Below are 26,314 nucleotides of genomic sequence, written 5' to 3'. Positions count from 1 at the left end.
TAAGTCTCAATATACTTGTCAAAGTAACTGAGTTTAAGCATGTTTGTGTAGCTCTTTAGCTGTTATGCTCTCTACTACTGAGATGAGGAATTTTGATAGTTTTAACAGCTGAAAATCATTTGAAGATGCAGCATCAACACGCACCTCAGGGAAGTTTATTCATAACATCCCCATATGAGGGTTGTTTTTAACCTTATGATCATAAGAAAAGCTTCATATCCATCCATCTGCATTTAGGCAATGTTAAGCCAAATTAGATGCTTTATTCTTCCACCGGCAGCCACAAAGCACCAGTAGGATCCCTCACCCACCACACCCTGTGTATAGACATTTCACCCACCCTGCATGACTCACAGCAGAGCATGACTCCAATCTGCTCAAATGAGAGAAAACAAATGGCCCCAAGGACAGTGCACGAAAGGAGGGGCCACTCCTCTCACATCTATGTGCAAGCTTGAATAATGCCAAAGCTAACGGAAAGGGGTTGGTTTGAAACAACAGATTCCAGGTTTGAGGGGGGAACTTTTTTTTTTTTTTTTTTTTTTATAAAAAAGGGCTTTCCAGCAGCCCTTTTAGAACATGTTTGTGTTGAGGATAACAGCTTTCCAGATAAAGGTTCATTGTGTCTTTGGAATAAGAAGGCAGCAGCCTTTAACTTGCCCAAATTAGGTTTACACCGGCACACAAGTTCAAAAAGAAGTTCTTTACATAGCAAAGAATTTAGGCAGGGGAGGTTTATCAAGATACTGTAACATGAACACATTTATGACTCACTGTGAAAGTGATCTTGACAGTAGGGTGTTGTAAAGAAACCAGAAAACATAACTCATCATGCTACCTTATAAGAACTAGAATAGATATGTTTTTCTTCATAACTGTGGGTTTTAAAGGAATCTCTGTATTTGCACACAGTGTCTGGTGAACTCTCTTGCAGGTATAAAATCACTCCAGTCAGGTAGTTTATTGTTAACAGTAAAAGATAATACAGGCTGGCAATAAAACTTAGGTATTTTGGAGGTTTTGACGTTTTTAAAGAGACAAAGCTGAGGCAACTCTTTTCATTGGCATCACACTTTGTTCTGAGTTAAGCTGGTAAACCTCTCTGGGAAAAATCTCAAAAGAACAGACGAAACAGATTCCAGGAGGGCACTTTGTGTGCGGTCGAGCGGTGGAGAAGCAGCTTGTACCCCCTCAGTGGATTTTATCTGTATATTTACCTGGATACTTGATCCAGGCAAATGTTATACTAAACTAAATTCTTACCTAAAACGGTCAAGTACAGAAAACTCAAAACTCATCAAAATCTGCATAATGATATAATATTTCTTTGTCTTGCTTACAGTGAACTACCACTGAGGGATCATCGTGGTCTTTAGCAAAATATTCCATTTAAATTGTACCTAACTCTGCCTAATTAGCCTACTAATGTCAAATAAACTACTAAAAAAGAACATTAAAAAGAACATAAAACTGAATTAAAGACAATCAGCGCCCTTTCTTTACAACATTCTTCAACTTTCTTAGTTGGAAACGGGACAATTGCATCCTAGTGCTGCCACATGTGTGCATAAACATGACATTAGAGTTTATTTATGAGTGTTCACGATGTTTGATGACAGAGCTGGCACCTTCACACTGCAACATACTTCATCTATGTGGCAGTATTTCATGTCAACTTCATGCCAATTTAAAAGTATAAAAAGACAAAAAAAAAAAAAAAGTTCTCTCCAGATTCAGAAGTAGTAATTATCTTCAATCATCAGACCTGCGAGATTCACCCTTACAAAATGTTAAAAATCCCCAATCCCTGGGGTGTGTCATATCAGACTGCCAAGTGTTCAAGTCTAGGCAGGGTTACCTTTATCACGCCTTTCTCCTCGCGGCTACACAAAGACAACATTAAAAATGTAGGATATAAGCACGAGTCTCAAAACAATCTAAAACAAATCAGCCTGAAGGACTTTAAATAAATCTTTTAATAGAGTATGAATCAACGGATGAGCAGTGGTGAATCACAATGTGACTCCTTGGTAACGAGGGTAACCAAGTAACAGAGCTTCAACACCGAACCTGTCAACAACCCTGAGAAAATGTTTCGCTTTTACTTCATTAGATCAATTTCTGAATTTTGTGTATAATTATTATTATTATTGTTGTTGTTGTTGTTATTATTAATAGTAGTATTAGTATTATTATCATTATACTGTTATATATCTGTTGCATTGTAATGAGCCGATTAATTTGGTGCCTGTTATAACTGTTGTGAAAAGCTGATAAAGTTTGTTTGTTTTTTTTCAGTCATAGGCGCCACTAAATTACTAATAACTCCACCAAAACAAGAAGTGAATGATGATGGAGACTTGTGGAAGTGATTTTCGTTTTAGGCACGGCGAATAAAAAAGGAAATATTATCCTTTTAAATCGTGGTTTTACTCTTTAACCTTTTTAGCAGGAAACAACTACAGCTCCCATAATCCTTATCGGCAAGACGTCATCACATCCTGTCCAATCACTGGCTTTGGAGGTTTTCTTGAGCCGCAAAAATACGGAAAAACAAAGATTTTGTCAACGCTCTCACTGTTGTATATTTTAGTCGGTTTAAAGCGAGAAATGTGTTGTTTTTGTCTGTATTTATTACGAATTTGTTAATCAATACTTTTTCATGGATGTTCACGTGAGTTGTCGTCTTTCGAAGGCGTTGTTTTGTGTTTGTTGAAGTGAAAGTTATGTGACTACTAGCGAATTAACCAAATAATAGCGTTAATTTGGCCAATTTAGCTGCCCTAACGTTACGGTCTTGCCAGAAAAAAACTATCTTGCATGAACTGATGAAAGTGTCACCGATGGAGATCACGCCGAAGACAGAGAAGTTAATGTCGGTTTATTCTTCACCTTGTGATTCAGTGGAGTCAAGTCCCTGTGAATCCACAGAGAAGGTAAATTAACCACAAATAGCTTCCTATCCGGTATTTGATGTCTAACTCTATTGTTTTAGATAACATCACATGATATCTGTTATGCACTGTGGCTTATTTAACACATGTTCACGTTAAATTATCACCTATCCACACAGTGTCATCCAAAGCTGAGTGCCTCCCTGAGGGAGAGGCTGAAGAGATCAAGACGCTCCTTCACCTCGCCCTTCTCAGTGGCCAAACGCCTTTGTGTTGATGAGGAGGAGGAGGAGGAGGGGAAGGAGGAGGATGGTCAACAAGTTTCAGCAGATTCCCGGGAGACGGTTAATAACCCTCCACCGATCACCCAGAAGGTTGCTGTAAGCAGGAATGAAGCAAGATCAGGGAGCGAAAGGTTGTCTGGACCGATTCCTGAACCAACACATCCTCCATCAAAAGACTTTGTACAACAACTCAGCAGAGAAGTTAAAGACAAGAAAGAGACTCTGCGCAGACTCAAGATGGTTAAAATGTACAGAAGCAAGGTATCAGATACTTTTCAAATGGTCTGGGTTGCTCCTAACAAGAACATAATGCCCTTTATTTTTGGAGTTTTTTTAATGACATATTCCCTGTCTTTCTCCTCTAGAATGATTTAACACAGCTCCAAACCTTGATTGACAAGTGGCGGAGTTGTGCTCAGGCTGCACTGTACGAGCTCCAGTCAGATGTCCCCGTAGACGGACGGAAGGCCAGCCTGTCAGAGCTTATTGACCTCTTTGGTTTGGATGACAGTATTCTGCACTTTGACCGCACAGAGGATGACTTCACTACCTAAATATGCTTTCAAACACACATATCAGTTGTACCGTCAGTACCCAAAAAAATACTGCAGAGGAACAATCACATTTAAAATATATTGATATGTATATTGTTTTATTTGTTGCTGCTATGTCGTTTATTTGACAGCTTAAGTTGTGGTTTCATGTTGAATTTACTTGTTCAGAGAAGTTTAAATAAAACCCTGTTGTTTGTTGTAGAGGAGGCTTTGTTCAGTTGTGTTTCAGCTGATCGAGTGATGGAAAGTTCTTCATCCTCAGACGCTCGACTTCTGCCGAGAGGAAGGCCAGTTCCTCTGCTTGTGCTCTGGCAATGTCCTTCAGCTTCCTCCTGTGAAGAATTTCCTGGTAGCGCTGCTCTGTTTTAGCAACCTGACTTTCCTCTGAAGCTAAAACACCAAAAAAGCCACATTATCAGTCAGAAGAAGCTAAAAAAAAAACCCTCTTTGCTATGTGTTGTATTAGAATTGAATTTTTTTTTACCTGCTGCTTGATAGAGGTGTCTCATCTCTGCCACTGTCACCTGCATATCATGTATCTGCTGGTCTAAAACTGCATTCTTCTCTGCTTTCATTGCTGCCTGCCTGCTAAGCTGTTTAATCTTATTTTTGCGTATCTCCACGTCCTTTAGATGAGTCTGAAAGTGGAGAATAATAAGCATATTACCCTCACACTGATAAAAAGTACACATTGATGAGATCACATCATTACTTTTCTGTTACCTTCTCCTGGAACGCAATAGTTTTCTTCAAAGTGGAAACTTGCTTCGACACTCGACTGTCAAGGTCTGTCTTGTTGAGATACTGGAAAGAAGGGAAAAGCTGACTTGTATGAAGCGACAACAGATAAAACTGTCTTAACAATGTTTTCTGTCACTCTTGGTTACAGATCTCACTACAGTAGTGGTAAAAATACTTCATTATAAAATGTACAGGATCACTCAGGATGCCCTTGTTTATATTTAAACTTTTCTCTCTCAAAGTGTCGGAGTCCTAAACAATGACAGGAAGCAGTATGCCACGCCACAGCAGAGCTACCTGAATCTTTTGCCAAAGTAAACTGGCACTCGTGCCTGGAAACGTGATTTGTTTGTGCCATGCTCATTGACTTGTCAAAAATAAGATGATGGGATGACTCATTTGATCATGCACTGTTAGTCAACCAGCACCGCCCTGTATTTTTTTATGCCATTAACTCACCAGATTTCTTCTTGTGTTATAATCTGTATGGAGGGTTTAACCAGGAGCAAAGTATCCTCCTGTTACGTTTTGTGGTCTGTATTTGATTGAACTGCCTGTTCAAGCATGTAGATTTACATTCGCTGCCAAGTGAAGCAGAATAGCTTTTCTGTTTTCCCAGAATTTTAAATCATTTCATGAACATGGCTGAGATGTTAAAAAAGGACTAAAAAAAAAGCAGAGAAAGTATATGTATAGTTTCTAACAGTCTCCACTTATCGAATAACTGTTTTAAAACAAACAAAAAAGAACGTTGGGTTCTCACATGCACATACTGTGTGTCTGTGATGACAAAAGAACAATGGGAACAATTATCTGCTCGCACATCTGATGCTGCCAAAACCAAAATACCTGTCTTTATATCGCTGACTGAGGTTTGGTCAGAAATGCTTACAGGGTTAACTTTTTCACGTTGAGTACAAAGCTTTCATTGCCATTTCAAGCAGACGCTTAACTTTGAAAACTTGACATGACGCATGGTATGTAATTAGTATGTTAGAATTACATGCAGGGTAACATCAATTCACTATCCAGCAGCCATTATTACAGCTCGGAAAGTGTTATTTAGAGCTCATCTCCTCATTAAGGGCAAGTCAGTGTTTGACATTCAGGTTCATGAGAAAGTCAAATATTTTGATGTTTTAGGAGTGTAATTACTACACTTACCTCCTTTTGGTCCTCAGAGAGTCGTAACATCTGGATGTCTCGGGCTTTGTTTTTAAGGTCCTCTATCTGCATCCTCCTCATCTTGTTTTCCCACTCCAGCTGGATGATGCCCTTCCGTAAGTCTTTGGTCTCCACCATGGCGGCTATCTTCTGCTCTCCAAGTGTCTGATCATACAATTAATCATTTTACAGACACAGACATTTTCTCATACCCAATATAGTTGACTGCTGCTGAAATGTGACACATTTTCTCACCTTTTGTCAAGCAGAAAATAGTTTGTTATTGTACTTGTATTGTGATTAATTAATTAAGCACTCAGCACGTGTAATTACGATCCCCTGTTTTCTATATAGATCCATCACAAAAATACACATCCTTATTTTCCAGAGTCTGTTGTAATATGAATCTGTGTGTGTCTGGTGGTATAAACTGACCCTGATGGTGCTGTTGAGGTCTTCTACCACACTCCTGTGGAGAAGTACTGAGTCACTGTAATCAGGAGTAAAGCCTGTGGTAGAAACCTCCACCTGGCCCTGTTTGAGTAGGACCTGGACCATGATGTCGGTCAGGAAACGGTGCTTTTCCTTATGCAGACTAGAAGGGAGCAGAGCAACAAAAACCACTGGAGGACCTGACTTCCATAGAGAAATAGAATACAAATCTAAACATTAACATTATCTAAAAAACATAAATATTAAAATATTTACTTTTACCTTTATTAAATTTTTATTGTTTTCAATGTTGCGCAGTAGTTACTGTATGTAGTACAAGTACAAGTATTTGCTCAGTGTCAAAGGTTACAGGGGTTGAGATGAACTGTGTCAAATCCATCAGTTTTAAGAATAAATTTAAGACTTGCAGCTATAAGAGGATGCCTGCAGTATTTTATGTGAGTAGAGAAGAACACAAAAGTTCAATTAAAATTCCTTATAATCAGAATGAACGACAACATCACAGTCATACCTTTCAATTTCGTCAGTGAGATTTCTGATTTCCTGTTGAGCAGCCTTATCCTCGTCTCTCCTCTTTTGTAGGAACGCCTGCATCTCAGCAAGAGCCAAAGCTTTTACTCTCACCTGCAAAGGAAATGTCCAACAGTGAGTGAACAACTACAGATACAAATACAGAAGATAATACATACAAACACAAAATCTATATTTGGTAAAGTTTTCTGAATCCGTTTCATAGGTGGGTCGGACTGAGCGTTACAGTAGTTGTGTATCGTAAGAGAGAGACAGAGAAGCAACATTTATAAATTGGAAAGGCCTTGTTTAGAAATGCAGTTAGAAGTCTCGTAAATCGAATCTGTGTGCATGCTAATTACATACTTGTATTGTGAAATGCGTATGTGTACTTTGGTGGTCTAGTTCTATGAAACCGGGACTAGCAGTGTTCCTCTGGTTTTCCAGTCTTTACCCGTCCATGTCCTCATATTACCTTTTGCTCACTCTCTACTTTTGTTCTGCGGACAAGACAAAACCTCTCCCAGATCACCGGGTTCAACCCTTCTGGCATATTCTCTTGAGCATCCAGCTCCTCCATGGCCATCATCATTTTTCCGAGCCCATCGGGTGCCAGAGAACCACACAGACTCTGCTCTTTAAATGGGTTTTGGTTGTTGTCGATCTGGGTCCTCATCTTTTGAACCCTGAGGCATAAAAAACCCTGATCACAACGCAGCTTTGCCTGCAGCAACTGCTGAATAATTTACAACTTCTAGTCATATAAAATCATGCAATTTTATACATTGTAAGTATGACAAACCTGGGTCTACGCTTGAATAGTCTATACAGATGATCAACAACATGTCTTGGTACATCAAAGAATTCCTTCCTGAATTCTTTGTCAAGAACCTTGGGAGACATGAATGATATATTATATTATGGGCTCAGACATTTACTGTCAGAGGGATTTCAGTATTTACCAGCAGACTTACTTTATCCTCAGCTAAAACGCTGTCATAGGTCTCGTGAAACAATTCTACTTCCTTTTCATGTTTCTTCACCTCTTCCTCAATTTCATCCTGTAAGAGAAATACATGTTGACCAGATGAAAGTAGAACGAACGGGAATTAGTGACTAGCAGTCTTGATGCCAAAGAAATTAGCATACCGCACAGGTTAGCTCTTGCAAAACACGCCTGAGTGATGGGAAGGTGTTATACCAGAATTTGGAAAAAGATCAGTGCCATTCATTCCGGCTTTATATAACAGAATCTGAAGCTGGCAGCCATAAATTCATCCAGCATTATTGTGGGAGAGTTCTCTGACCTTGAATGCCAATGTTTTTTCAAGTCTGAGCTTGAGCTCCAGTTCTCGATTCCTCATCACCTCATCCATATGGACTGAATAAACAAGATAAGTAATCTTGAGCTCTTCCTGTTAAATACATCAGAAAAAAAATATTAAACAAGACGTTTACAAGATATCAAATCTCATAATTCATTATCTCATGTCTGCATTTATTGTCTTTATTATGAGTCTGTCACTAGTCATACATGCGGTACGTGTGTGTGTGTGTGTGTGTGTCTGTGTGTCTGTGTGTGTGTGTGTGTTGGCTCACCTGATATATAGCCATTTCACACTTAATTTTCTTCTCAAACAACTTTTTCAAAGTTTCATCAAACCTTTCAGTAGCTTCCTTAGAAGATGCATGGAGCTTTTTCATTTCAGTTTCCAGTGACTGGAATTACAGTGTTCACAGATTATCTATATTGATCACTGATCAAACGTAATCCATATTTCTTGTTATAGCAAATCACAGGTGTGAATGCATTGACTGTAATACCTTTTTGTATTTCTCCTTCTCCGTACTCAGCTCTTTGCTTTTCTTTTCATACTCTTTGTGGACTTTTTTCTCCTCTTCACTCCAATGAATGTCAGGTTTGGTCAAAACAAACTCAGGCGGAGGTATTTCCTGCGGGGTAAATTCAATAGAAACTATGTGCCCTTCATGCTGATTTGTCTAATTCTACTGACACTGCCTAAAAAAAGAATTCAAGTAAAAAGAAAAACCCTTAGACATTATTTGTCTAAAGGAGGATAATTAACACTTTCCTGTGTCTGGATTAAGTAGTCAATTTTGGCTGCAGTGAGATGTAATGATTTGGATACGTCATGAGAACTGACAGCAGGAGGTAGGGAAGAATTTTCTCTCCCAGACATTTCAAAAATCTTTTTGTATAGATTGTATTAAAACTCAAAAACTACATATACATTTTCTGATTCAAGCCAACCTCAGCTTGACCTCCTCTCTAACATCTGTCTTCATTAACCTGGTTTCAATATTTAAATGGACGCAGCCTTGAAGTTATCTTATCAGGTGTGTAAAAAAATTATATTTTAAAGTGTCTATACATTAGTTAAAAAATTACGTAGAGAATATTTCACTGTAAAAAGACTATTTCTACAATCTGGGATCAATCTTTTACAGTATTTAACCTTAACAAGCTATGACTTATAGCATTAACAAGAATTTGACCACATTGACCCACCATTTTTAAGAAACCCTCTTTTTTCACTTCAAGTACTCCATCCATCATGTCATCAAGAGCCCTTTCTCTGGAATTATCACCCTGAAATAGAAAGAAAAAAAACGATCAGTACAAGAAAGCTGAACTACTTTTTATTTTTGATTTATGACAGCACTGTATACTGTATATCATTAAGACACGAGACATTAACATAATTGTCAGCATTTCTTTTTAACAAAGGACCATTGAATTTACTATTGCTGCTGTCAATGTTAATTATGGATGTAGGAATTGCATATCGAAGAATTTGAAGAATTTGGAAATAGTGACAAACAAGTGTTGGAAAAACAAAAACACATTTATCATGGCGGCATACCTTGGCAGCCAAACGTCTTTGCTCTTCCAACTTCTTCATCTCCTCCTTCTTTTTCTGTTCTGGAGTGAGGTACTTTTCTGCTTTTATCTGAAGTGGGTAGAAGGCACATACAGTGTCTTTGCTCGTTAATAGTGAAAAAATTTTGTATCATGATATACACTTAACATTTCACATTTTGTAAAAAAAAAAAAACCCAAACAACCACTTAGTTCAATGTGTAAGCTTTGTTTGTTCAACTCTACACAATCTTTGTCAACTGTTAAGATGTTTTATGAGGCGGTCAGTAACCTCAGAGTCATCCACAGTGAACAGCCTCTCTGGCCACTCGCTGACGTCCAGGCTGGGCTCCCAAAGCTTCTCGTTCATTTCCAGCTCTGCTATGATCTCCCTGATTTGCCTGTTCCTGTCTCTAATACGGCTGAGCTCCTGCACCTTTTGCCTGTGCACGGCGTCGAACTCAGTGTTGAAAGCTGTCTTGACTCGATAAATCATGTCCTGCATTTGGAATTGAGAGAGAAAATAAAATATGATTTATGATCATGATTACAATATCTGTGAACTGTATAATCAGCTGTCAGCTAGTTTATAAAAAACACTTTTTAAAAACACACTTATTTGTATTAATTTTCATTCACTTTATTCATTCATTCACTCATTTTCTTTATGTTTACACTGTTGGTGAGATTTATATTTTTTTGTTTTTGGAACAGGTTCCCACCTGGAGCAGAATTATCTGGTTGATCTTCTGTTCTGTGGTTTGCAGGCTGAACTGATCATAGAGGTAGGGATTTGAACATCCTAACTGAGTGGAGTAACTGCCTGTTACAGCAACACTCTCTGACTCATGGCCTTCCTCCCCCGGCTCTTGCTCTTTCATGCTGGTCGTGTTGGAATTTTTCTCTGGGCTGATCTGCTGTAGCTGAAAGGTGGGGACAAACACTTTGAATGAGAGGGCTGAAATAAACATTGGGGACTGAATCTGTGGCCATAAGATTATAAACTTTATCCTGAGAATATTGCAGTGAAGGGAACCATCGTAACAACTCTTTCTTGGCCACACAGCATAAATCTAGAAACATTTCAACACTGGTGGACTGGCACTTAGTCAAGCATTTTAAAAAGTTACAACAGTGAAAGGTCAGCATAGGACTGTGAATCAGAGCATTGAAATATTTTCCAGCTGTAAACTTGTGTTGACTTCAGTGGTTTTGCCATAAAATGTACTCTCAGGGAGTAAAAACCAATATACAGAAGTTGTTTGAAGCTTTTGGAAAATGTAGAATCTAGATTTGTTGTTTGTCATGACTACATGCTGCATTTCCGTTTCACATTAGAAACTGTAAACATATGATCTAATCTGTTCCATTCACCAGTGTTTCTTACAGTGCAGGCAGCCTTTTCCATCGTCCTCATTATCTCAACCCTATGCAGATCCTCCAACTCTTTTTCAGATCGCTCTTTCAACAGGTAGTTCTTCACCTCATGTTCAGAGTGAAAGGCCTGAGGTAGACAGTCAGAAATGATTTAGAAAAAATATTTACAGATCATAACATGCTCTTAAAATTATAATGATAATGAAAAAAATATAGCATCATCAAACTGAGCCATCTTACCTTAATAGCTCTGCCTTTGACCTTCATTGAATCCCAGCATTCTCGCTTCAGGACATCACGGAGGTAACATTTCTCTAGAATTTCCAACTCGATTTCATTTCTCACCTACAATCAAGGATCACAACCATAATGACCTCAACACAAAATTAAAGACTCATTGCATTCATTTTTGTGGGTGTGCATTACCCTGCTAACTTCCTGCTCCGCCATGGCATCCAGTCTTTTCTGCTCCTCAACATCCAGGTTGAACTCCTGTAGTTCCAGACGCTCGATTTCTGGAGCTTTCTCATTTTCACGGATCATCTCCTGGATCTGATGGTAAAGAGAACACAGTTTAGTCCTCATATTGTTTGTTAGACAAACTTTTGTAAACTTTTTAAAACTTTTCTGCAACTTGTTTTGTAATTTTGCTATTTTATCTGTTGTAGTTTTAATATCATTACATACAGGCCTAGCTCAAAATTAAGTTACTTCAAAATTACTCAAAATCAAACATGTTACCTTAACTTCAAGCATACAATGTGCTAGAAATAGAAATAAAACTATAAATTAAAGGTTATTTAAAATGAGTGCGAAATGTTTTTGAGATAGATCAGTGATGCTTTGAACCACCATTGGACTACTGCTGTTTCAGTGCCTAAGTTGTGAATTTTGACATAGTTAACAAAGCATGGCTTCATAGTTTTGTTTTTATTCATTCACATATTTATTATCAGTATTCAACATACAGTTTTATCTGTGTTTAACTGTTTTTGTTTGTTTTTTCTTTAATTTATTTTGTGTGTGTTGCCCTGAGTTGTGAGCTGATGTATAATAGTAAACAGTGATAAGTGTTATTGATTTGAATAGCACTTAAGCAGTGTGAAGTGTGTTTAATGATATACAGTACAGTATTTGTGCTTACATGCACTGTGGGATGTCGTTTTGTCAACAAGTTTTATATTTGTCATGATACTGATGCTGCTCAAGAACGTTTGAAAGTAAATATTTTTGAGCTCATGGCAAGTGTCTTTGTAGGATACAATTTTAAAAAATGTAATAAATGTCACTTACAATATCACGCATCTCTTTCATTCTTTTCCTCAAGTTTTTCTTTGTCTCAGAATATTGCTGGTTGTCTTCTTCTACAGCCTGTTTAATGTATACACAATATAAACAAGTGAGATTTCAACTGAACTTCAATTATGTATTATAGCAGTTAAATAATTAAAAACACAACACTTCACCACTCAACATATTTTAGCTAAATTCAAACAGCAGCCCTCACAGAACACGTGAGTCAAAATAGAAAGCATGCTGCAGCATAAAAGCTATCTAGAAAGCACCTCTGCCCATTTCCTATGTGTGATTGTCTATCAGGTGTAAAAACCACAATCCAAAAACTGCCACACCTTCATAATCAATTTATCGTTATCAAGATTTGTCAGGTGATAAAGTACTGAAAATTTTCTTTAGAAATGCTTATCAGCGTCATAGCCCTTTAGTACTTGCTAAGATGTTGAAGAGGTTGACACTATAACGAGTCATAATAAATAAAACTGCTGTGCAGGAAAATCTGAGCCAAAAGAAACACAGCTGTTTTTTGAGTAAGATATTACACACAGGTGCAAAGGGCACATTTGTAATCCCCCACCTGCAACATTGTTGAGACATAAGAGAAGTATCTAAACATGGTTAACAATATCTAATTGTATGTCACCACCAATTATAGTATATTAGTCACTGACCGCCTCCTGTCTACTTTCCAGCCAGGTGGAGTGTGAACGTGGAGCTGACAGCAGGCTGTTATAACTCTCATCCTGCTCTGTCACATCCACAGTCGTTGTTCTACCACTGATCTGCAAAGCCTTAACATATAAAAATAATGAACATATATAGATAAATAAAATAATCTGCTTTGACATAATGCTAAAATAAGTTAATGCTCAAATTAGTAATGTAAAAGACAATAAATGCCATACTGTATATATATATATATATATATATATATATATATATATATATATATATATATATATATATATATATATATATATATATATATATATATATATATATATGTATATATATGTATATATATATATGTATAATGTTATCTATACCAGATTTATATCACAGCGCCCAAATTAAGAACACAAAATGTTGATTGATGTTTGATTAGTGAAACAGCTCAGAAACTAGTTCTTACAAGCAATTTACATTTGTCATTTTATTCCTCACCCTTTCATCATCTATGCCAACATAACCTCTATTATTAGTATTAGTATTATTATAATAAGTCTTACATATAAAGACATCTTCATACACAGCTACAAATTTTTAGGTACCTCTAGCTAAAGTTAATGCAGTCTTAAACCACAGTTCTGCAATAAATCCCACCGTTTTACAGATTATAAATTTCAAGTGAGGAATGTTCAGATAATATTAGAGGTGTTGATTCAACTGATTGTTTTTCTTGTTTGTGGTGCTGTTGAATTGTATATCTCTATACTGAGAGGTATTTCTAATACTTTTTCATAAAAACTCTCATTAAAACTCTGATGCATTTATTTCAACATATGAAGATCAGCATTTCGGATTAGCAGCACAGTTTGTACACTATTATATAGCAGTAATTTACTGCTAAAACAGAATTGAATAGATTATTGTTTACCTCACTTTCCTCTGTTTTTTCAGTGCTAGCAGGAGACTCTCGGCCCCACTCAGGCAAGTCAATGAGGACTTTGTTCTCTTTAATGAATATCCTCTTCAAGAAATAACCCATAGACTGGCTATACTGAGTGGCGTTGTTCACCTTATCAGCATCCAAACTTTTAATTCTGTATGGCGCCATGGAAAAAACATACACAGACACACAGAATAAGACAGCGGATATATGAATTTCATATGGAAGTTGATCCATAAATCCACACTATCTTTTAAAAACAAGCAATGCTGTGCTATGCTATATCAAACTGCAAATGACATCGCTACTGAGAACAACAGTTCCCTCTACTGTTCACAGCGGTGCCATATGTAAACATGACAGACTGCTTGCTGCTTTACCTGAGATTAATGCACACAAGAGAGCCATCATTAAAGCCAGCAGTGAGGAGTGTCTGGCTGTCTGCGGAAAACGACACACTCCGAACTCCACCAAGGCGGTAGGAATGACACTGTAGCTCAATGTACTGCTCCTGCAGATGCAGCAACAGCATTGTAAAACACACCACAAACAATAACAAGATAGTAACATTTATAAGCAAAAAATGAATAAGAATTAAAATAAAAAAATAAAATAAGCTCCTACAATGGAGGCGGTTTCTCGGATATGCAGGAGGCCATCTTGGCCCACAGAAGCCAGCCATGACTGGTGAGGAGAAAGCACGAGTGAGGCAGGGCCCAGAGGATGGCCCTTCACTTCCTGCTCTGGTTTCAGCTGGACCACCTGATGACTGGAGACGCTATCTGTGTCCTGAGAGGATGAAGCAGGGAGTGGGTGTTACTACACAGATTAGGAACACATACCTGAGAACACTGTTTTTATTAAATTTTGGAACGTTTTACAATACAAAAAATCACAATGATGCTTTGCAGTAATTTCTCTGTAAGTATATTTCATGCAGATGAACACAGAGAATAAGGATCATGAGAATGTGTCACATTAGGATCTAGCAAACCTGGGGAAGCTGAAATCGCTGAAGAGTTTTCCTCCTGTGGCAATAAGCGAAGACCTCACCGACTCCCAGAACACAGGATTTAAGTGGATGAGGAACTTCGTATTGGGACACTTTCAGGATGTGATTAGACAGACAACCATGTCTGTCTACACAATCTGGACCTGCAGGTCAGTAGAGGCACATGTAGCAGGAAGTAAATAAATAAGTGATTAGAAACAGTCAGACTATCTATAGTGACATCTATTATAAGGGGCCTGCTAAACATGCATCTTCACATTTACAATAAGACTGAGGAATTCTAAAGCAGTTGATCTTAGTACTTTTGTTTGGAGAGTAAAAGTGCTTTATCGGCTTGAGCATACATACACATTGCAGTCATTTTTTTAGTCTCAACTTGAAACTGTGGCCACACCCTTGACTTCGTGTTTGCACTTTCCCTTTGCTCAACAGGCTTTTCCAGGCTTCTGTATAAGCAAAGTGTGTGATTTTGTAAACCTTTCAGTCATTTTTCTCTCCTTTTACCAGTGTTAGAGACAGCATGTCTAAACATTTGGATAAAATGTTCTATTGGATTCTATCAATGCGTTACACTTGTATCTAGATATAGTTGCTCCTTTGGAAACTAAACTGAAGTCAAGCTCCCGAAGGAATTTTGTGGAAATGGAAGTCCAGTAAACTGAAATTCTATCATTTACTGCTCACAGATTTATTAATATTATGTAGCCATAAAGTAAAAGTCTACAGTATATGCCATTATTACTCTGTTGGTTTCTACCAACCAGCACAATCTTTGAATTTTGTTTCATATCATTAATCAACTTGTAAATTCATCCCAACCTCTTGGAGATGATTTTTTTTTTTTTTTAGAATTTCCTATCCTGTCTGAATTTGACCACATCAAATTTTGAATAATGTTTTGCGCAAGACCCTCAAACCTAACCAAAAAGACTGTTAAGAGTGGAAATAGGAGCCACTGGCCCAAATCTGCTCACTATTATTAATAGTTCTATCTCCTCTGGATGTGCACCAAATCATTTTAAATAGTTTCCCGTAATTCCCTTAATTTAAAAAAATCTAGAGAATAAGTAGAATAAGAGCCAACAGAGGTACTAAATGTCAACAGTGTTTTTGAGTGTCTCAATGACTAAATCTACTCCATCAGTGCTTTACCTGCAAGGTCCTTTGCAGGCAGAGTGAGCAGGATGAGCAGGCTACCATCATGGTTTTTGCTTTCCTGTCCAGTGCACAGTGCAAGAACATTCACCTGCTCAAGGTCCCTGATGCACTGAGTGGACAGAGACAAAACTGGCCCAGGAACAACTGGAAGAGAAAAGCAAATGACACAAGAATGCAGGTGAGCTTGACCTTGCTCTATCTTAAAATATTCATACATTAAAGCTTGAGTGCGGGAATTTTGTCTCCCCCTTCTGGCAGTGAGAGTAAAGGGGGGGGGGGCGCACGGCTGTGATTGTCTGACACAGGCATGTTGCACGCTCTCATGTGCACCCAGAATGACAGGCACACACAGAGGGCTGGTAAAAACTGATATGTTTTGATGATCCACTGGCCCACTGGGATTTGTCCCAGTATGTACAATGACCAGTACACCACTGGTCGTAACCTACTGTTGAGGCTGTAAAATGGTGGATAAATTATTTTGGGCGTCACACAACCCCCACGAGTGACTCATTTCACTATCAGAATTTGATCCATTTGGTCTGATAACATTTGGGAAGTCTAGAAAAACCGCAAGATTAACAGCCGAACAGTCAGCGTCAGACTGTCGCCCCCAACGTGAGATTTAAAGATTTAAAGAGTGAAATACAGAGAGATTTATCTGGAGGTGATAGGCTTAAACAGCATTGTGGGAACTCGTTTGGCAAGGGCTTGAATGTAACTGATATTCATTTATATGTAAAAGTTCTGCACTGCAGGTTTGATTGTGCCACAGCACAGGGTATCTACCTGTGTATCCAATGACTGAAAATCTCTTTGATGGCTTTGCATCAAGCACATAGATATGTGAATCTGAGGCACCGGTGAGAAGATAGTGTCCTTCTTGATCAAAACTGTAAAAGCAAAAACACATAGTCCACATACACACATTTACATTTTAATTTGCTTTCCTGACCAGAACTGGGAGAGATAACTCTCTCTACTTCATAAATATTTTAATGACATACTTTGTCATATGCACAGTGTTAAACTGAAATTCTACGGTATTGGAGTCATGGAGGATACTTGCACTAGGTGATCCACAGGCCTGTGATAAAGATGAACCTGGTGTACCAGACGAGGCTGCTGCTCCCTGTTCAGGTCAATGAACAGGACATTTCCTGATGCTGTTCCTACAGCTGCATATTGTGCAATAGGACAGCAAGCCAGACTTGTCACCTAAACAGACACATTAATTTAAACATAGGTCATTTTCGCATGCTTAGGGATCACATGTATCAATGTGGCACCACTGATGTGTTCTGTATATTCATATGTTGTGACTCTGACCTCAGCTTGAAGCAACAAGGAACTGAGGCAAAAGCCATCTGCGGACCATAGCTGCAGTTCTCCAGACTCCCTCACTGACTGCAACCAGCAGTACAAACATAAGCATTATTGTCACTTAAATTGACCTAAATTACAGATGCCAACACAAAGCACTGTGATTCTTGAGCAACACAACGATTTTACCACACTAATGTTCTTGTCAGATTGCGACAAAGCTGCTGCCATGAAGTTGCCACTGAGGACATCCAGGATCTTCACAATCTTTTCTGACCGGGTTGGATTCAACATATAGATCTGCCCCTAAAGAACAAGCAGTGTGTTATATTTTTGACTTTTTAAATATATATTTTCTCTATAATGCCATATGGTGTTATTTGATGGAATGTTATGTGTCCTTATGAACACTAAGTCACACCATGGTACTTTTAAGTACTCACCATGTTGGAAGACAAAAGTAATGTTTCATAATCAGGGGAGTACGTGACAGTTGTGACAGGTCCTTCTAATTGCCATGTTTGTGTGACGCTAATCTGAGCCCCTTTTGTTTGCAAGCAGTGCACCACGTTCTCCTGTAAGACATAAGCATTTTAAATTATGTTTAAATTGGCTTAAATACAATTTTCTAATGACTTAAACTGCAAATCAGATCACTGATCAGCAGAAACTTTAATGTACCATACTCAGCAAATTCAGAGATAGGAACAAGTAAAAAAGCAGACACTAATGGGTTCATGGGATCATACCTTTCCTACAGCGATCAAACCATTTCTGTTAAGAGCTAAAGCTTGAAAGTTGCTTTGCTTGAGTTCAGGAATGGCATCAGCAGCTGAATAAGAATTAAACACAGATTAGTTCTTAAATGTACCAAATAAAATTAAGCAATACTTATTTGGAAGAGAACAAAAAGTCCCACAGAATTTTTAATCTACCACATCCCAGTGTTTACTTGTGGGATTGAAGAGGACTGAGACTGAGAGCCTCTCTGGGTCCACAAGCAACAGAAAGCCTTCCTTACAGCCCACATAAAGCTCTGATGTGGCAGTCCAGCAGATGGCAGCAGGAGTTAGTCTGGCTTTGGTGCAGAGGTTAGTCTGTGTAAACACATGTGGAGTTGAGTAACAGTTTACATGCTGTTTTAAGTGTGTGTGCCCGACAAAAAAGTTGTTTCCCCAACAAACAGACTCATAGATCTATCATAGCTGCATTATAAAAAAAAAAAACACATTAACTGATGGAGGTGTATTTATTTTTTAAGTATTAGTATGTAAGTGACAGTGGGACAATACCACAATGCTTTCTGCTTTGTCTCCCCTGAGTCCTATGATGGCTGATGGAGGCATCTCTGGACCAAAATAGGTGAATTGCTTGCTGACAGTATGAGAGGTAGGCCACAATCTCTCAACAAAGGAACCATCAGTTGCTGGAAGCTCTATCACACTGGAACACCAAATATATTATATGAATGTACATACCGTAATACTGTTTGAATCATATACATTTCATACACATCAGTGCTTGATTATGAACTCTTTCTGCTGCTAAATACAGATCAACATGATTAGGATGCCACAGTCATAGTATCTACAGTATGTCCCACATGGGTTTTTCAGTCCTTGTTGTACCTGCGGCCAACTGAACATAAAGACATTATACTGGTGATGCAGTTTAGTGTATATGTTGAATAAGATAATTGCAAAGAAAATGTCAAGTCCATATATTTGAATTTAAATTTCATGCTTGTACAACTAGGTCTGCTACCTTGGTTTTAGGAGGTGAAAGCCGGCACTCTTCTCAATATTCCAGACAGTGAGCGATGAAGTGCCCAAAGCACAAAGCTGGAGCCAATTCAGAGGGTTGAACACCAACGAAATTACATCTCGCCCAGCTTGTGTTTGCGTACAAAGTTGCTCAACATTTTCCCAGTTCCTGCATAACACAAGTCATGATTACAGTAACAGAGCTTGCTCAGCACAAATAAACATAACTGAAAATGTGTAGAACACAATATAAGCTAGTGTGTTTCTTTTAATGGCTTACCACACAGTTATTGTGTGGTCTGGAAGAGAGGAACAGCAGCCCAAATAAGGACCACCATCACTTAATGTTAGAGATGTGTAGTCCAGTGGTGTAGTTCCTGCAAATAAATGTATTAGTGAATAAGAAGATAACAAGATACATCTTACAATAAACTCACAGCAAAATCATAGCTAAAAAATCTATATATTTAACTAACTTTTGATATGAGCTGGAAGAAAATATCGCCTTACTTAGGTTACCTTTTAGCTCGTTTTTCAACTGAAGCTCGGGGAAAGAGTACACAAATATAGACGGTGAGAGCTTTTGCTCAGAGAAAGCAAAAATCCCACTGTTGCCATTTGCTGTTAAGGCACCAATGCCTCTGCCAGGACTTTGAAGTACACTTTGCATTTTTGTCTCCAGGTTCAAGAAACAGATGTGACTCCCACATGTGTAGCATACTGTTTTATCGTCGACGAACTCGATATTCTTGTTTGTAAAGCCTTGTATCCACCTGGAGGGAGTAATGTAACGGTTAACAGCCAGATATTAACGCTAGCTAACTGCTATGTGCACAGTTTTAACAAATGGTACATAATGATGCATATAAATTCTGCTAAAAGTGAAATAGAAAATAGGTTTATTTGTAGCGACGACATACCTTATTTCTAAACTTCCAATGTCATCCATTTTAAGATAAATAAAGCTACTCACAGTAAAAAAAAATTAACCTGTTTTTAAACGGACAAACGAACGAATGAGTCGTTGCGTATCCCTGGCAACCAGAAACTCTTAAGACCCGCCCCCCTCTTAATGTCATTGGTTGACCTTTCGCCAAGTTCGGGCTCATTGGCAGAGAGATGCTGTCTGTATTCAGCCTGTAGTGTAGCCATAGTAAAAATCCAAACTATTACTACTATGTAGTTTTTGTTATGCATAATAAAACAAAATTTAATATAGACTGATCTGTCCATTTTAATAAATTTATATTTATTAAAATGTGGTGATATCTGTGCATATAGAGCCCCGAAGGCCTCACATGAAGCTTCACTTTACATTCAGACAAACTAATGTGGCAGCAACAATTATTAGATTTCATCTGAGACCAACATTTATCTCCCAAAAGTAATTATATCATATATCAAAATGCTGCAGAGACATTAGAGCCAGCAGTAAATAATAATAATAATAATAATAATAATAATAATAATAATAATAACAACAACAACAACAACAACAACAACAACAACAACAACAACAATAATAATAATAATAATAATAATAATAATAATTATAACACATTTCATTTGTACCTCACTTTTTATTCATATTGAAACTCAAAGTGCTACAGTATTAACAGTGTTTCTCAAAGTGGGGTCCAGGGATCCCCAGAGATCCTTGAGGGGGTTCCCAAAAAGAAGGGGAGTAGTTTATTTTCACTATAATTCCATCCATAAGACAGAATGACAGACTATTTTGGTCATGGGTTTCATACACTTTCTAAAATAAAACATCTAAAAGCAAAAATCTTATCAGATGGGGGTCCGTGATTTCATTTGAGTCAGTTTCGGGGTTCATAACCTGAAAAAGTTTGAGAACCACTGACATAGAACACACAATATAAAGAAAATAATAATAAGAGTTAAGATGAAAAAGCCTTCCTGAATAGAATAACCTGAATAGGCCTTTTTTTAAAAGAGTCTAGGGTCTGTGCTGCCCTCAGATGTTTAGGAAGGCTGTTCCACAAGTGTGGTGCTGCAGAGCAAAAGGCTTGGTCCCCCATGGTGCAACGCTTAGTACTGGGGGCCCCAGGAGCAAACTGCTGGCATATCTGAGGGTGCGGGAGGAGGTTTGTGGTGTCATCAGTTCCTGTAGGTAGGGAGGCGCATGTCCATTGATGGATTTGTAGGTGAGTAGCAGGACTTTGTAGTAAATCCTGAAGGAGACAGGGAGCCAGTGCAATCAAAACAGAATTGGTGTTATATGTTTGTGTTTTTGCATTCTCATCAGGATCCTGGCAGCGCCCTTCTGAATGCACTGGAGCTTCTGGATGGTCCTGCCAGGGATCCCTGTGAAGAGCACACTGCAGTAGTGACTTAGGAGGGAAGGGGGATGTCCTGACTGTCAAAGGTGAGATGAGGTATGGGGGATGACTGAATCTGGTGTAGAGTGCCAATAAGGAGAGCTTCATTCTTGCTACTGTTTAACTGGGGGAACTTTGTGCTCATCCAGTCCTTTATCTCCTTGGATTTGGGGTCCAGAGTTTCCTGAGGATTTCCTCAATGTGGCTCTGATCTGACGCCAGTAAAATGGAGTAGAGACGACAAGCTCCTAGACAGAGGGTTGATGACAGGAGGAGGCAGAGAGGAATCAGAAAGCGCATATTGTTGACCTTGGCTCTGAAAAAGTTAGTGAAGCTGTTACATTGCTCTTCTGTAGCCTCAATTGGGGAGAATGACTGTGACTTCAGGAGATGATTCATGGTGGAAAAAGATATTAGGGTTGCCAGGATTATTACTAATAGGTTGGAGTAGGACTGTGACCGAGCATCTTTAAGGTGCTACTTTGTTTGGTGGTACTTAATTTCCTCTTTTTGTTCTTTAAACTTAACATGTTACTGTTGTTTGAGTTTGACTGTTGTCAATAAAGTTGTGGGAAAAAAGAAAGGCTGTCCGACACGCCCACCCCGGAAGTAAAGTACAACTTAAAACAGCTGAGCGACAAAGCATTTCTGTTGACAGTGCGCTCCTTCTCGGTCGTTTGCAAACCCTCTCCGGTTTTTTACTGGGAATTCATCCTCTAGTGTAAACATGGCTACTGAAAAGTGTTTCGCCAAAGGTAAGGCATTCGGCAATTACTCTTTTTTTCGTTTTTGGCAGCAAGTTAGCTTTGATTAGGCTGCGGTGAAGCCAGTCGCAGTTTAGATTTTGATGCGCGTCTTTTCGTTTTATTACAGTAGGGGTGGTAGACGCACTAGCTGAAGATATTTCTCACAATTTATTACATAATAAAAACGAAATTACATTACACATCCTATACTGTATTAAATAAGTATTTTTTAGAAGGTGACGTCACCAAATAAGCCCTAATGGAGTAAAAACCAGCAAAGTTCCTTTTCTGAGAATCCCAATGTATTTCTGCTCATAATGTTCTGCACTGAGTCTAATTAAAAGAAAAAAAAAAGATCAAATTTAAAGTCACCCCACTGAAAATTAAAGGAAAAGGAAAAGGAAAATCCCCTCAAAAGAAAAATTACAATACAACAAATTGACTAAGTCTTAAAGTTTGGTCCTTTTTTCCCTTTTCCTTAGATATTTGCTAAAAAATTCAATGTAACGTGAATCTTGCTCACTGTGACTCTAAATAAAACCATAGAACACTTCAAATCATTTTGTTGTACAGTTTTGGAGAAAAGTAAAGGGAAAGTCCCTCAAAAGTCATGTCAGTGTTTTATCATATCGTCTTTAGTGATGTCGCCTTTCGAAAACATTTTCTTACATATATAGTGTGTTTGAGTGTTGTCATTCCGCTTTTATTTATCTAAAATGTGAGAATTTATTGCAATTTGCTTTTTTTCTGTGAGCCTTCTTTGTTGTTTTTGGCCGCTTTCAGCATCCGTACCGTAATATATGGAATAGACCAAATTTAGACTGGGTTTTCGCAAACGACCGCTCACTTGACCGATTAGCAAACACGTTTTCACTTCCTAAAATCTGCCAAGGTTTATGCATTGTCCCCCGCCGAATGCATTGCTTTACATTTAAACATAAGGCAAATGTGAGATATTTAACTTGACATGCAGCTAGGTGTTTGCCCTCTCATTCATTTCTTACTCTCTGACCTGCAGTATCTGATCTGTGCGGTCCGTCCCGTTGCGAAATGCGGAACCAATGATTGAAGCGATATTTTTTGCAAAGTCATTCGTTGTGTAACATGACTCGCCCAGTTAATAAAGCTATCCTGCAAAGTTTGATGGATTAAAAAAGTCAAATACAGTGGTTTATTGCAAACTGTGATATCCACTACTACTTTAACCTACTCTACTTTTACGAAAAATCATTCTGGTAACAGTTTATAATAATGGTACAAATCATTAAGTAATGCTTAACTAATGCTGACTCATGATGATGATGATTTAATGCATGAATTAAGGAATGCAGGATATATCAGGAATTTAGTCACAGCTACTTCATACATTGTATCAAGTTACTGTGTAACTTCTATGTTCTATGTACTTCTATGAAGCAGATCAGTATTATTCTCTTACAATATAGCAGATATAAAAGCTTTGTTTTGTTTAAAATCAAACTGGTAGTCAGATTCAAACATCTACATGTTGTGACATGACTCAAAGGTCTTTGTGCCACATTTACTGGCAACACTAGAGGGATTTATTGTACATGATCACGCTGTGGCATGCTTCAGTTATTACCCACCTTCTCATTCAAGTGAATGGGAAGGTGTAACCATATTTTCATTGGTTCTGTAAATGATCTGTACCCTTTGTTATAAACTGTTGCAAATATACTTAGTGTGAAAGTTACTGGAGTTACTTATTAGAAAAGAACATATGGTCTCTCATGTGACTCATAAAGGCTGAAAGGATAGTGTTCAAACTGATTGGCAGCTGTGCAAAATATAGGCAACTGAGATCCTTCACTTAACTCAAAGTTGTAATACCACAATGTAAAAAGAGGATTTTTTTAAGTAAAGGTTCTGCATTTCTAAGTTTTACTACTACAGCATTTGAGTAAATATGCTTTTTTTTTGTTCACAAATGTTTTAATTAGAAAAGTTGAAATTCACAAATAAAATACCTGAAGAAAAGAAGTAAAGCCAGCAAATTCAATTGTGATTTGACAAAATTGAAAGTGTGCACTGTTTGTGATTTTAAATGTGAAGCACAAGACCTAAATTTATTTAAGTCAGTAAGTAAAGCTACATGGATGCTGTAAAAGGAGTGAATGTAATCAACCATCAACTAAAAGTGCTTTAGTGGCAGCAAATATAAATCAACATGCTCGCCCAGTTGCACTTTGTAACATGTGGAAATTGCAAATATTTTTTCAGGAAGTACTGCACCCGCTCCAGTGCCCAAAGGCCACATCAGACTTTACAGCATGAGGTTCTGCCCCTTCGCCCAGAGGACCCGATTGGTGCTGAATGCCAAAGGAATCAAGTAAACACAAGTTTCATGATCCTTTGTTATTTAATGCTGTACATTACCCATACTGAATCAAGAAATTCCTTTAAATATGCTTTGAATAAATTTGAACAACCTGTTATTTCCCCATCAGGCATGACACCATCAACATTAACCTGAAAGACAAACCTGACTGGTTCCTTGAGAAGAATCCACTTGGTCTTGTCCCAACACTGGAGACACCTGCTGGTGAGGTGGTGTATGAGTCTCCCATCACATGTGAATATCTGGATGAAGTTTACCCTGAAAAGAAGCTGCTTCCTTCCAGCCCGTTTGGTAAAGCTCAACAGAAGATGATGCTGGAGCATTTTTCCAAGGTATCTTATGATAAGACTTTCATCCAAATCCTGGGGTTTTGTTTTGTAAAGTTTACAACCATCATTAAATAATTATATGAATTGCTGTTTTTGGCAGATAACGCCGTACTTCTACAAGATCCCAATGGGCAGGAAGAATGGCGAGGATGTTTCAGGACTGGAAGCTGAACTGAAAGAGAAGTTTTCCAAATTAAATGAGGTAAGTTGCTAAATTGAGTTTCATTTGAGCGCTCTGGTTTTTTTACACATTCACCAGATGTGTCGTTTAGTTAATTGTAAAGTCAAATCTGTCCCTAGGAATGAGTGTGACTCTATGAATTGTAATAAGTGATCAAAGATAATGAGTGAAGTTATTTTATTTGTGAGATTATTATCCACTTCTTTCTTTAATGAATGTGCGTGATTATTTTCCAGTGTTGTAAGAAATTTTATACAAGGCAATTATTTTTCAGGACCTGGTTAATAAGAAGACCAAGTTCTTTGGTGGTGACTCTATCACGATGATCGATTACATGATGTGGCCATGGTTCGAGAGACTGGAGATCTTCGAACTGAAACAGTGAGTAATCTCTCAGGGCTTTTATAAATAAATACGTTTTATTTATGGAAGACTTTCAAGATACTCAATGTCACCTCTCTGAGGAGCAAAAAGTACAAATATCAAGTGCAGTACAAAAGTAAGACCAGTACAATAAAGAGAACATCGGAGCACACTGTTTGTCATCTTTCGTTCATGACATCTGACTTTTCAGATTTCATGATAGTGACTGTATGTCCTTTGTGCTGTGATTTACCCCTCTTCTCATTTCTGTTTGTATATCCTCCATTCCTCTTTCCTCAAGATGTATTTTTTTGGAATTGACACATCCTTTAACATGACACACCGAGATCGATTTCCGAGTCAAAGGCAGGAGGACGGAGGAGAGAGGAGACGAGGAGGCACAAAATAGAGAAATGAGAAGAGCCCTGAGTCTTTGGTGAATGATTTGTTTCCTTTTGTCTTTTCAGCATCCTAGATCACACGCCTGAGCTGAAGAAGTGGTCAGAGAGCATGTTAGTGGATCCTGCTGTCAAAGCCACCATGCACAGCATGGACACCTACAAGGCCTTCTACAAGACTTACGTCGATGGGAAACCCAACTATGACTACGGCCTGTAGAGAGCAGTGACCAAAACCTTTAACCGTCCGATGTTTGTTTATATTCATGTTCTTGGTCATTATTATTCTGGAGTTAAGTCCATTTTCCAAACTTTGATGTAATAGGAAATTTTACCTTAGCAAGTACCATGATGAGTTAACATTAACAGATTAACGGTCAACCTGTTTTATTGGCCATTTAGCACTTATTATATTATTGAGGGGTAAATATGAGATCGACATTATGGGAATGAGGTACAGTAACAGTATTTGTCGTATATGTGTAAGGTGTTTTCAACGATCTGCACTTTTTCTAATAAAAACTGTAGTTGAAATTATGCTGGCATGAATCATGGTTTTCTGTCTGTGTTACAATAC

The 26,314-nt window shown here is 38.0% G+C and overlaps 3 protein-coding genes across 4 annotated transcripts; 2 read left to right on the top strand and 1 right to left on the bottom strand.

The window, feature by feature from the left end:
* Nucleotides 1–2,436: 2,436 nt before the first annotated feature.
* Nucleotides 2,437–3,933, top strand: sfr1 (SWI5-dependent homologous recombination repair protein 1). Its single transcript, XM_067610315.1, has 3 exons — nucleotides 2,437–2,936; nucleotides 3,074–3,439; nucleotides 3,544–3,933. Exons 1-3 carry the CDS (start codon nucleotides 2,829–2,831, stop codon nucleotides 3,730–3,732), a joined length of 663 nt encoding a protein of 220 aa, XP_067466416.1. The 5' UTR covers nucleotides 2,437–2,828; the 3' UTR covers nucleotides 3,733–3,933.
* Nucleotides 3,803–20,050, bottom strand: cfap43 (cilia and flagella associated protein 43). Of its 2 annotated transcripts, none has more exons than XM_067610308.1 (38): nucleotides 19,940–20,050; nucleotides 19,539–19,792; nucleotides 19,300–19,396; nucleotides 19,021–19,188; nucleotides 18,549–18,699; nucleotides 18,209–18,353; nucleotides 18,006–18,088; nucleotides 17,700–17,831; nucleotides 17,446–17,562; nucleotides 17,263–17,340; nucleotides 17,003–17,151; nucleotides 16,723–16,826; nucleotides 15,928–16,077; nucleotides 14,758–14,918; nucleotides 14,388–14,552; nucleotides 14,144–14,274; nucleotides 13,752–13,917; nucleotides 12,826–12,945; nucleotides 12,152–12,229; nucleotides 11,285–11,410; nucleotides 11,099–11,203; nucleotides 10,869–10,985; nucleotides 10,204–10,404; nucleotides 9,774–9,980; nucleotides 9,486–9,572; nucleotides 9,131–9,211; nucleotides 8,425–8,553; nucleotides 8,200–8,319; nucleotides 7,908–8,015; nucleotides 7,575–7,661; nucleotides 7,403–7,491; nucleotides 7,076–7,286; nucleotides 6,602–6,714; nucleotides 6,073–6,232; nucleotides 5,638–5,802; nucleotides 4,456–4,536; nucleotides 4,217–4,370; nucleotides 3,803–4,122 (listed from the first exon to the last, which is right to left on the bottom strand). In XM_067610308.1, the coding sequence occupies exons 1-38, from the start codon at nucleotides 19,966–19,968 to the stop codon at nucleotides 3,947–3,949; spliced, it is 4,995 nt and encodes a 1,664-aa protein (XP_067466409.1). In that variant the 5' UTR covers nucleotides 19,969–20,050; the 3' UTR covers nucleotides 3,803–3,946. The 2 variants fall into 2 exon arrangements, with proteins under 2 accessions (XP_067466409.1, XP_067466410.1); XM_067610309.1 differs by having other exon boundaries at nucleotides 12,826–12,936.
* Nucleotides 20,051–21,956: 1,906 nt separating this feature from the next.
* Nucleotides 21,957–26,274, top strand: LOC137197134 (glutathione S-transferase omega-1-like). Its single transcript, XM_067610304.1, has 6 exons — nucleotides 21,957–22,116; nucleotides 24,349–24,457; nucleotides 24,576–24,798; nucleotides 24,896–24,997; nucleotides 25,251–25,357; nucleotides 25,807–26,274. Exons 1-6 carry the CDS (start codon nucleotides 22,089–22,091, stop codon nucleotides 25,955–25,957), a joined length of 720 nt encoding a protein of 239 aa, XP_067466405.1. The 5' UTR covers nucleotides 21,957–22,088; the 3' UTR covers nucleotides 25,958–26,274.
* The last annotated feature ends 40 nt before the right edge of the window (nucleotides 26,275–26,314 follow it).

This window comes from Thunnus thynnus, chromosome 14, assembly GCF_963924715.1.
Source record: "Thunnus thynnus chromosome 14, fThuThy2.1, whole genome shotgun sequence".
In the NCBI taxonomy this organism is placed as follows: domain Eukaryota; kingdom Metazoa; phylum Chordata; class Actinopteri; order Scombriformes; family Scombridae; genus Thunnus; species Thunnus thynnus.
The sequence above is the reverse complement of the archived record's forward strand: the minus strand, read 5'-3'. Positions and strand labels throughout refer to the sequence as shown.

What these genes read in the sequence shown, in the direction of transcription:
- cfap43 (XM_067610308.1), bottom strand. Translation starts at nt 19,968, where the DNA reads ATGGATGACATTGGAAGTTTAGAAATAAG. An exon ending in AGTCCTCTTCAATCCCACAA is followed by an intron (nt 18,089 to 18,208) that starts GTAAACACTGGG and finishes ATTCTTATTCAG; the next exon opens with CTGCTGATGCCATTCCTGAA. An exon ending in CTGACAAGAACATTAGTGTG is followed by an intron (nt 17,341 to 17,445) that starts GTAAAATCGTTG and finishes TGCTGGTTGCAG; the next exon opens with TCAGTGAGGGAGTCTGGAGA.
- LOC137197134 (XM_067610304.1), top strand. Translation starts at nt 22,089, where the DNA reads ATGGCTACTGAAAAGTGTTTCGCCAAAG. An exon ending in TGAAAAGTGTTTCGCCAAAG is followed by an intron (nt 22,117 to 24,348) that starts GTAAGGCATTCG and finishes ATATTTTTTCAG; the next exon opens with GAAGTACTGCACCCGCTCCA. An exon ending in TGCTGGAGCATTTTTCCAAG is followed by an intron (nt 24,799 to 24,895) that starts GTATCTTATGAT and finishes TGTTTTTGGCAG; the next exon opens with ATAACGCCGTACTTCTACAA.
- sfr1 (XM_067610315.1), top strand. Translation starts at nt 2,829, where the DNA reads ATGAAAGTGTCACCGATGGAGATCACGCCGAAGACAGAGAAGTTAATG. An exon ending in CCTGTGAATCCACAGAGAAG is followed by an intron (nt 2,937 to 3,073) that starts GTAAATTAACCA and finishes CTATCCACACAG; the next exon opens with TGTCATCCAAAGCTGAGTGC. An exon ending in TTAAAATGTACAGAAGCAAG is followed by an intron (nt 3,440 to 3,543) that starts GTATCAGATACT and finishes TTTCTCCTCTAG; the next exon opens with AATGATTTAACACAGCTCCA.